The 11662-nt window shown below is 37.9% G+C and overlaps 1 protein-coding gene across 1 annotated transcript; it reads left to right on the plus strand.

Moving 5' to 3' along the window:
• Positions 1–106: 106 nt before the first annotated feature.
• Positions 107–10147, plus strand: ccdc92ba (coiled-coil domain containing 92Ba). Its single transcript, XM_065281067.1, has 4 exons — positions 107–459; positions 2113–2245; positions 3598–3645; positions 7594–10147. The coding sequence occupies exons 1-4, from the start codon at positions 448–450 to the stop codon at positions 8280–8282; spliced, it is 882 nt and encodes a 293-aa protein (XP_065137139.1). The 5' UTR covers positions 107–447; the 3' UTR covers positions 8283–10147.
• The last annotated feature ends 1515 nt before the right edge of the window (positions 10148–11662 follow it).

Raw genomic sequence — 11662 nt, forward strand, 5'->3', positions numbered from 1 at the left:
AAAAGAATTGGTGAAGATGCTGAGAACGTCTCCGTTATCACGCTCGTGCTGTTGTCATGTAACGCGTGTTCCGGTCACGCTCATGATGATGCTGATGATGCTCTTCGGCATCTTCTTCAGAAGACGCAGAGCACGCGAGGATGATGCTGCTGCCAGCACAACGGCGAAATATTCGCTTAAATCCACAGTGACATTGACGGATAAAGCGATATCTGTAACAGTGGATGCTTACATCGCCAAAATAGGCCGGATTGAAAATTCTGACTTTCGTTATTGTGGGATATACCCCTCCTTAATTCTTCCTTTGAGATGTGTATCGATCGTCTTAAAAGATGTCGTCATGCTGTATGTTCAGCCTGGCTCTGGGTGTAGGGATGATGGAGAGAACATGAATTCTCATTGTAAAGATTACTGATTATCTCTTTGATATTAATATAAGCTGCGCTAATGGAGAACACGGTAAGTGATGCATGATGCTTTGCATTTACCTGCCTGCTTTTATTGTAATAGGCTTTATGTGAGAAAGAGGAATCAGTTGTATTAGGCATTAAGTAACAGTAAAAAAAATCTGTCAACCTTTCTGCAGGTTGTTATCCGTTTAGAAGTTGCGTTTATCCATTAATGATCAAAATATTATTAAAGTATAGTAAAAGAACATGTATTTTAATTATTATTTAATAATAAACATCGCTGCTAGTAATCATTTTAATATTTTTTACTTAATTTTAATTTTATAAAATAAATAAATACTTCACACCAGGGCTAGTCACACGTTTTAGTCTGTAAACATAGTAAATAATAATTTTTGTCCTGTTTTCAAACACAACTATCTAAAGAAAACAGCCTATTCACTTGAGAAACAAATTAATATATTTACCAGAAATTATTTAAGTTGCTCGAGAGAAAAGTTGTTTGGTTGTAAGAATAATATTCTTGTTTTTACTTTTGAATCAGATGTTTTTTTTAACCAACTGAAAAACATCAAATTTTTCTAAAAGCAATACCAAATCTTGTATCATTTTGTGGCTTAAGTGTCTTAAGTGTTAAGTGTTAATTATGGTTTTATAAAAAAAAAGAAAATTGTAGATAATTTTATTTAAAAGAAACTCATTGAAGCATAGAAATCTTTTTTTTTTGCTGTAAGAAACAACAAAACGCTTCCTCCAATGTTGCCCAAGAAAATAAGAAACATTGACTTTATTTGTGATAATTAATCAATATAGCACAACTGTTAATAGTAATATATAAAAAGATCAAATGTTTACTTTTGCAGCTAATTCATGGAAACACAGTTTAACTGTGATTACCTCTTTTGACGAACTTATTAGGTTTGGCTTTTTTACCTTAGTTAAAAAGTTGACCCATGCTTTGGACACCTATGGATGGATATATGAGAACTTTGAATCTTTTAGTTACTGAGATGCAGATATTTAAACAACCCTGTCTAACACTTAGCCCAGTCTTTTATCATAAAAATCTGACTTTTTCCATGTTAAAGTGAATCCCCAGTGTTTTTATTAACCTTGAAAATGTGAATAAGAACAACCCAGTAACTTAGTTTTGGTAAACCATTCTCTGCAAGCATGTGAAAAAATAGGTCATTAAAATTTTGCTCCCTTTCAGGAGGGGATAATACCGCCCCTTAATCTGCACTAAATTGGATAAAGATCAGCTCATTTGCATTTAAAGGACACACCCAAAATGGCACATTTTTGCTCACAGCTACAAAGTGGCAATTTTAATATGCGATGATAAATTATCTATATGGTATTTTGAGCTAAATCTTCACGTATGTATTCTGGGGACACCAAAGATTTATTTTACATTTAAAAAATGTCTTGTGAAATGTTCCCTTTAAATAATCAGTACCAGTCAAACGTTTCATTCTTTATTTATATTTTTCCACATTATAAACTCATACAAAAATATAGAATAACACTTTGTATTGTTACTATAGGAATTATGCTAATATGCCTATGATGAAAAGCATAAAAATGTAGCAAAATTGACATTTTATCAAGGAGCTTCGTGAGGTCTCACCCTGAAATGGATTTTAAACAATATACATGGAAAACATTTCAGTCAAGGTCATATGCGTTTGTTTTGGTACAGGGTTCACAGATGTTGTCGTTGGAGCAGCAGGTGGAGAGTGTGGAGAGGAGCATTGTCTTCCTGAGACAGGAGCAGCTTACCATGCTGCATGGATTACACCTGGAGATTCTCTCCCTTCAGAAACGCTGTACAGGTGTGTATCATGATCACTTGCTCATTCCAGTCACACCACCACGCACACAGACTTTTACTGTACATTCACAAGTACACTCAGACACTTGTTTACACATTACCAGAAAATAAATACGACAGTGGAAAACTCACATAATTAGGAAGTATTTCGATGAGTGTCACAGTACCATGTCCATCTGGCAAAAATGTACAGCTATAATACAACATGTTTTTAGTTGACATTTTATTTATATCTTATCTCCTTTTAAGCAGAGACAGTGAATGGGTTTTATAAAGGTGCTGACAGGGCCCCCTTACAAAGTTGCTTAGGGCCCCCCAGCATCTAGGACCGGCATTGGATTTGAGATCTCATATAGATAAAGATACCCAAACATTTTCAGTAGACTAATCTCAGTCAGTATTGCATCTACAAATATACAGCATCTCCATAATCTAAGCAAGATTAAAATCATCATCACCACACCCAAGTGGACCTTCCAAAAATGTCAGTGATGACATATGCATTGGATTATACAGAATTGTAATTCTATCTTTTGATCTCCTGTACAGAATAGAAGAGGGTTGTCTTGCTCTCCTTGGTGGTACAGACTAGAGAGAACCACAGGTCAATAGCTTCCTCCCAGAGTAATATAGTACATGATCCTTATACTTTAATATTTCTGTGGATATGCTGAACCAGCTAGGGCACAATGGAGCACACAGCATATTCATCTCTTTGCTTTGTGCCCTTTAAAGCAACACTATGTAGTTTTTTTACCTTTAAATAATGTCTCTAAAATTATTTCAGTGATAGAACAACTTTTAACTGGACAAATTGTACTGTTGCTGCAACCTGAGCAGCCTCCTAGCTGCTACAAGCACACTCTGAAAGTGGCGGTGGAGGGTAGGAAACACAGCCCCGCCCCTCCCCCTGCCTGCAGAAGAGTGTCTGATACCAGGCACTGTTGCGCTTTTCAACCACATGGGGGAGCTGTAAGTCATTTTTACATGGAAACTACATAGTGTTGCTTTAATGTCCACGGCATAATAGAGACGTATAGGGTCTTTCTTTTGCAACCCTTTATTATTTAGCCTAAAAGGTTCTTTATATATTTGGTTCCTCAAAGAATTCTCAGTCAGAGGTTCTTGGAAGAACCATTTCTTTCATACCTTTTTAAATCTAAAGAACCTTTTTTCACTACAAATACATTTTTTTCATAAAAGCACCTTTATTTTTAGAAGTGTAAGAGGGATTTGTAATGTCACCCACAAAGGAAAATCTTTTCACTGTGTTATGTGACTATATTGTGTATAACCAAAGTAAAGGCACAACAATTATGTGAAAATTACCAGCCTGCCTCTCATATTTTACAGAACTTACACAAGAACTTAACATAAAACCAGCAGGCAGGAGTCAAGCAGGTATGGACTCTCACACATTTACAGTTACATTGCCAAAGCATTGATTCATGTACTTGTAAAGCTTGTGTCTTTAAAGGTGCAGTGTGTAAAAATTGCAACCAACGGCTTAGTCCACTGCTCACCCCTCGCTTTTGAAACACATAGGGAAGCTATGGTGGACTCCACCGGACAAATATGTCATCGTCGGAGACAACTTAAAAAAAATTAAGTGCTTAATGGCAGAACAAAATGGCGACTTCCATGTAAGGGGACCCTCGGTGTATGTAGATAAAAAGGTCTCGTTCTAAGGTAATAAACACATACCGGTTCATTATGAAAGGTCTTTATACACTCCTGATAATATAGTTTTGTATATTATTTTGCATTTCTGTCAAGAGATCCTTCTAAAAATTACACACTGCACATTTAACTAATATTTTTAAAGGTGCAGTGTGTAATTTTTAGAACGATCTCTTGACAGAAATGTAAAATAATATACAAAACTATATTATCAGGGGTGTATAAAGACCTTTTTATAATGAACCGTTATGTTTTTATTACCTTAGAAAAAGATGTTTTTATCTACATACACCGAGAGTCCCCCTACATGGAAGTTGTCATTTTGTGCCGCCATGTTTCTACAGAAGCCCTTAATGGACAAACTTTGTTTACTAAGTTGTCTCCATCGATGACACGTTTTTCTGGTGGCGGCTACCGTAGCTCCTCTTTGCGTTTCAAAAGCGAGGGGTGAGCAGTGGACTGAGCCGTTGGTTGCAATTTTCAACCTCACCACTAGAAGCCGCTAAAATTTACACACTGCACCTTTAAGTTGAATTAACAAAAATTTTAAGGGGGTGTGCACACCAAAGCTTTTATGCCAGTGTATGTTTTTTAATTGTTTCCAATGGAAGCGCAGCGTTTTTTTTTTAAAAAGCCAGCAATTGGCATTTTTTTTCACGCTGAGGGGGCGTGCACACCTAAGCTTTTACCCTCGCAGCTGGCGTATGTTATCAGTTGTTTCCAATGAAAGCACTGCGTTTTTCAAAAAAGCCAGCAGCTAGCGTTTTTTTAAGCGCTGAAAGCTGGTGCTCTGCGATTGAGCGCAAAGAGTTGGAAAATATTCAACTTTGGGTGAAAAGCTCAGCTCGTCAATGTCAGTTCTCACACGACCATCCAATCACAGTGGAGGAGGGGTGGGACAAATATCACAACAACCAACCGGTGCATCGTACAACGACTGATAAATAAAGCAGAAGTATCAGAGCAACCAAAGCACTCAGCTAAAGAAAGCTGGCGCTCAGCTGAAAAAACAGCTGGCATTTGGCGTCCACCAGGCGTTTTTAGCCGTGTTTAAAAGCTTTGGTGTGCACAGCCCCTGAACTAGTTGAAACATATTCAACTTTGGGTGAAAAGCTCAGCTCGTGTGCAAAACCCTGTGTGCCGCGGGTGTAAAAGCTTTGGTGTGCACGCCCCCTAAGGCAGCACAAATACTTACTTTTTTAAGTTGAACCAACAAATCTTCTTTTTACAGTGTTGTATTGTGACCATTATTGAACTAAACCCCAAGCCAGAATCACATTAAGTGTCCACTCATTGTTAAGCAAGAGACTTGTGCATTTCTGCAGGTCATTCCTTTCTCCTCCCCAGCACAGCGAATTGATCGACCCTGGTTTTTCTGCCTGCTCTGGCTGCGCAGTCCCAGGGGGGGTGTTCAGTTACAGCTTGTTTTTTATTTGCTGAGACAAAGTTGGGCAAGGAGAAAGAAGAGCAGAAAAAGCAGAGAATAGAAAATCTTTTTGTATAAGACAAAACACCAGCAGGTCATGTTTAGTGTTAGTTTAATCTTGAAATAAACCGAAAAATATAAACATGTATATATTAAATGTATATATTTATGAGCATATTGCTGGCACCATGCGGGTATTAAATTACCAGTGCTATCTATTTTTGTGTTTTACATTTCATCTGCACAAGACCATTGTTGTTTAGATTGTTTGTTTTTTATTAATTACTTAGTTTTTGAATAAAATCTAATAAAAGAGTCAGAGAAAGCAAAGAGAAGATCAGATTTAAGGATCAGATAATATTAAGGATCATCATTTTTATTGCCACACCATGATTGTATAGGCGAAACAGGCAACTAATAAGCTGTCTGTGAAATCTCTGCACAGTTTGAACAAAATGGCCCCAACATGGGCCACTTGAACCTTGTGCAGGGGAATGAGGGCAGTAAAAGGAAGAATTGGGAAAGACAAAGAGACATTAATCAAAGGAGATGTTGAGATCACATCATGAGGTCATCAAGTTCATGGTGCAGGTGTAGAGTGTCTGACTCTGCTCATGTAACTCGTTTTTAGTCTACTTAGCCAGTCTCTTATCTGAGATACTTTATACCAGTGTGAAGTTAAGGACATACAAAAGACGCCATGGACTGGAAAAACACGTTTAATCCCTCATTTGCTTGATGGTAATTAAATGGCATGCAATTTGCCAACTGTTATTCCCCTGCTTCCATCTATTCCTATAGTTCACTGCATTACTCATCACTATAGTATAGTATAGTATAGTATAGTATAGTATAGTATAGTATAGTATAGTATAGTATAGTATAGTATATATTAGTATTGTGACACTACCTGTGAAACCCAGCTAAATACATTTTACTGTTTTCTACATAACATCACCCTATATAATAAAGAAAGAACATTCTGTGAAAATATAACCTTGATATCTTTAATATTGAAATCAGGAGTGAAATCAAACTTTGATGCATAATTAGAGCTTGGATTTCCCAGACAGAGGTACAATTTTGTGTAAATGTGTGCCAGACATTGCATTACACCATTTTTATCTCCATTCAATGATTTTGTTCTGTGCTTTGTGGCCACAGTAAGGAAAAAGACTATGGTAGGTCTTGTCCTAGACATTTGACGGTGTCTGATAGCCTTGAACAGATGGCACACCCTGTCAGTAGCCAGACCAGGGTGGATTTGCTCATTGAACATTTAATCCTTGGACACAGAATGGCCTTTTTTTCTGCCTTCCTTGGGGCGCACTCATATTGTAGCTAAACCAACCGAACCGTGCCTGAGCATGATTGTCCCGATTCCCTACTTCCCCAGATGCACTCACACTAAACTTTGACCGGTCTGAGCCGAGCATGCTTTCGTCATTAGGATGCGATTGTTTTAAAGAAAACAGGAAGAAAAGCGCTCCTTAACACTGTAGCCCGTCGTAATGTTAAGTAATGTTAAATTCAGGCACGATGACACACAGCCCTCTCACGTGCCTCATCATATTGCTTAGTCGATCTGTCGCTTGTGCCACTCATACATTCATGTAGCCCTGCTGCGCGCATCAGAAGGTTTTTACCAAGGCCGATGAAGGTTAGCGGTGGTCGCGCTTAACAAAAACCACACCTTGGCACAGTACAGAGCGAACACACTAGTCAAACGAACCTGGCTTTGGGGGTCAAATGCACATGGGCGCGGTTTTATTTGGATAGTGCGCCCTTACTTACTGTAACTTTACAGTAGATTTTTTACAAACTTGCTTTAAAGGCGGAGTGCACAATGTTTGAAAAACGCTTTGGAAAAGGGAGTCGGGCCAACTACCAAAACACACTTGTACCCAATCTGCAGTAAGGGGTGTGTCTACTAACCGACATCCTTGTCGGGGTTGCGTATGTGTGAGGCGGGTCTATCAAAAGAAGGTCCAGATTCTATTGGGGTAGGGGCGTGTATGTTTTGGTGATTTCAAATATCAACATTGGCTTTCAAACATTGTGCACTCCGCCTTTAATGTCTTCTTAATCTGCTTTAACTGTTAAACATGCCTGTTTTATATCTCAACATGGATAATATGTGCATTCATATAAGCGGTGTCTGCAGTATGAAGTGACTCTGGATGTGCTGCCAACGAATAGGTCATAAAGTGTTTTATTATGCTTTGTGTGTGTGTGTGTATCAGAGGTTCAGGAGGAAGAAGAGCAGCTGAAAGTGCATTGTTTGCAAGTTGAAGAACATCTGCACGAACAGCAGCAATTGCAGAGTGACTTGCGATGGGAGCTGAGTCAGAAGACGGTGCTGGTAGGCGCATTACGCGCCAGTCTGAAGGACAAGGAGCGGCGTTTCCTGGAGGAGCTGAAAAACCGCAGCCACAGGACCACTGCGCTCAACGCCGAACTGCAAAAGCAGACGGAGACGGCTGCGTATCTTTCCTTCCAGCTGCATTCCGCAAAGCAGAAACTTCAGCAGCAAAAGCTGCGCAGGAGGCAAGCCCCGCCCACCGACGACAAGCCACCTCTCCAACCTCCGGCCCAGGAGAGCGCTAGCAGCCCGACTGTGGTCAAACCCAAACGGCGTAGCACGAGTCGGCCCTCTTCGCACCTCCGCACCGAGCGCGCCAGGGAGTGCGTTCCACGCGAGAGGGTGACGGGCCCGGAGGAGCCTATGGCCATGCCTGACCCCGCCCTCTTCCTCTACCCGTACAGACACAGAATGCGGCCCCGCCTACCGCACAGACACGCCCTGCAAGAGGCAGAGGGAGGGGAGGAGTCAGTGGAGCTTGATCAGGGAGCTTCAGTAAACAGACTGGCTACGACTGTAGCTAAAGCCACCGCAACCACGGCATCTACTACAGAGAGCAATGCTGAATGAGCATTTCTTATACGGTTCACTTCAACAACAACATGCTTGTTTTTATATTTACCCTTGAATTGCACCTTGAGAGAACCTTGCTTTCTATATGATAATGACAGAAATGTTTATATTTGCAAAACAGTTTTGATTTTTTTTACACTTTGCACATACTGCAGTTATGAATGGACTGAGATTTATGCTTACGTTCGCACCAAATTGCTCGTGTTTTTGTTTCCATGAAGCATCTTTATAATCGAGGCCCCCTACATAAGACAGTGTCCTTGTTCACCCAGTACTGCTTTGTTCGAATTTGTTTTTTAATCTGTGCCCTTGCTTTGGATTGCTCATCTCAGCTATTTGCCAGGTTTGCTGAATGATCCATTGTCTGTCTGGTGTCACCACAAGTGCACTCTTCGGCCCTCCAGATCCCATAAATACTGGTTGATGGTTAAGTAGTAGAATCTAGTATGAATGCTGAACACTACAGAGGATATGTAGCCTGAATCATTTGCTTAAGTGCTTTATCTGGTGTAGTGTATGTACACAGAGCGTGTTTATATGTAAGCTTGTTGATTAGAAGAGAGTGGGCTCAAGGGTCAATGCATCATTGTTCTGCCATCAAATGAGCTAGCGATGCCCAAAGTACTGATTCATTTTTGCTGCTTAACACACAGTGTCCTACTCACATGTTTTAATCATGATTTGCATTTGAAACACTACAGTCAAGAGTACTTTTAATTTTATAATATTATGTAGCCAGGTATTTAAGAAAGCTTTGGCGGTCCGGGGATTAAGTTAGTTCATGGTGATAATGTGGATGCACTGTTATATAAAGGATGGGACAGTAATAACGCTAATTAAAAGTAAATATACATGTCTCAGGTTATGCAATTTGTGTTAACTGAGTCAAAACATTAACAAATATTGAGACAGCGTTACGCTATTTCTTGCTGTCTGACTGTGGTGTATGACTTATACACCATATGATTTATACAACATCATATTTACAATTTTACATGTTGTATAACTTGCTTTATTAGATTGAATATTGAATATAACCCCTTTGATGTCACTAAGCTTGGACTTGAATGCCTAAAAAATGTTCTATTCAGCTTAATATTATTTCAGTTATACCAATTTGAAGCCCTACAAAGTGATGTCTGCTTCACTCAGGGTCTGAGAAACTTTATTTCACTAATGTACACGTATGCCTGACACTATTTAAAAGGCCTATAACCAGTTTTTGTATTGCATAAGTGGAGAGATATAGAGACTTTAGGACTAAGTGAGCTAGACTGTGACATATATGACTATAGTCACATGTACTAGTAATAGTTTATTATCTTTGAAACATATTGATACTTCTTAATGTTGTTCATTTATGATTTAATTGTTAGTTTCTTAATAATGCCATTGTGATTATCCTAACATTTTTGATTAAAGAGATAAGCAATACTGCCTAACATGTTAACTGTATATAAACATGCAATATTTAAGTTTTATGATTTTTTTGTAGATTTCATTTCCATGAGTTGAACAGTGTGCTTCCCAAAGGTTTTTTAATTGTTTTATTTGACTTTTTATCTTGGAATAACCAGTCTTCACTTTATCACGGGTGAAAGCTATTCGACTGTTACTGCATATTGTATCAAAAGGATTTCAAAACTGTTTTTACATGATTAGAACCAAATTTGATGAGAAACTTGAATAGAATGTATTTGCACGTTTGTCCAATGTCATCAATGTCCTGTTTCAGAAACATTTGAAATTCCTGAACACAATTCAGATCTCTTGACTATTCAAAGAACTTTGTGCAACAATAATGTCGCAATAAAATAAATCCACTGTGTATTAATATTTCATTAAAAGGGTCATGACCTTTATGCTGTTATATTGTCTTGATTTCAATTCTTAAGCATGATTACAAGTTGATATCGCACATTTCTTGAAATCTACATATGTTTTAATTTAAATTTGTCTTTTTTTTAAATATCCTGATTTTTCAAGCCATACAGAGAAGGAAATATTTATTTGTTAGATGTAAATGATCATGCATGAATTATTTACATGTGTGCTCCTGCACACTAAGTTTATCACTGAAGTGTCTGTAGTTGTTAATATAAAAAATAGTTATAGCAATATAGGTTTATTTTAATAAAGTATGTATTTTTTTTATTATAAAACAGATAGTTCCAATCCTTGATTCTGATTGGTCAATACGTAGCTGTGCTTTATTCACAATAAAACACGGCTAAGACCGCTTCACCCAACGGTTCTATTTACAACTCCGCTTCGCATTGTGCCTAACAACGCCCTTCAGCCGTAACTTATTCACGATACAGCACAGCCCCTTGTACATTATTGCTTATTTAAAAATCTATTAAAATGAAAATGTTTTATGCCAAAAAATTAAACCCATGCGTCTTGATCCAAATTTTAAGTTAAAATCTGAGGTTTTTGTGACACTTTTAGTAGATTTACCAACAACAGCTACTACGTGTCATTGGTTTGTTGCATACTCTTGTCACAAATGATACATTATTGTCACCGCATTATTATTAGTGCAAAAAAGGTTTTGAAATATGAAAACTATATTATCCAATGATATTTAGTTTTTTAAAGATTTTTGAAGATTTATAATAGGATATTAGTATTATGAATATATAAAAATTAATATGTATTTCTATGGGGTTTTAAATAAGGCTTTTATCGATCACATAAACCAGTGGTTCTCAAACTTTTTCGTGGTGCGGACCCCCACTTGTGACCTTCGTGCCCCCCAAAGACAATTTATGACATACGACAATGTAAAACATACAATTTCAATTAACAAAAACTTATTAAAATAAATAATGTAGTGCGGTTGGTTAGTAGTCTTATTTTTCTGAGGATTAATTACACTTATTTCATCATAAATTAATGTATTTTATGAAATATTATAAAACTGGGGCCCCTCTGCCACCATCTCAGGGCCCCCAGTTTGAGAACCACTGACGTAAACAATTTGGGCCCACCTGTGGGCCAGTGACAGTTAAGGGGTCTTAATTAAAATAAAGCTAACGAAAAACATTGATAATAGAAGTTAATCCATGGTTACAACCAATTAACCATTAAATAAAATTAAATTTTCATAATTTGGGGCACTTTAATTTCTCTGTAGGCCAACGCAGCAGCAGTAATGTTAACCTACATTTCATTTATTGTTCAGATCCTTGTATCCTATTTGATACCGGCATTGAGTCTCAAATATGAATTACATAACATTAATTAATTAGGTTAAATCCTGAATAACAACTTGCAACCAAAAGGTTAGCGTTTCTGTAAACGCGCTTCTCTACACCAAAAATGTACTTGTAGGCTTGCCGTAGCCGACCGTGTGTTTAGTGGGCGGAACAAAT

This window comes from Paramisgurnus dabryanus, chromosome 8 (genome assembly GCF_030506205.2).
Source record: "Paramisgurnus dabryanus chromosome 8, PD_genome_1.1, whole genome shotgun sequence".
In the NCBI taxonomy this organism is placed as follows: Eukaryota; Metazoa; Chordata; class Actinopteri; order Cypriniformes; family Cobitidae; genus Paramisgurnus; species Paramisgurnus dabryanus.

What these genes read in the sequence shown, in the direction of transcription:
- ccdc92ba (XM_065281067.1), top strand. An exon ending in CCTTCAGAAACGCTGTACAG is followed by an intron (nt 2,246 to 3,597) that starts GTGTGTATCATG and finishes CATATTTTACAG; the next exon opens with AACTTACACAAGAACTTAAC. An exon ending in AGCAGGCAGGAGTCAAGCAG is followed by an intron (nt 3,646 to 7,593) that starts GTATGGACTCTC and finishes TGTGTGTATCAG; the next exon opens with AGGTTCAGGAGGAAGAAGAG.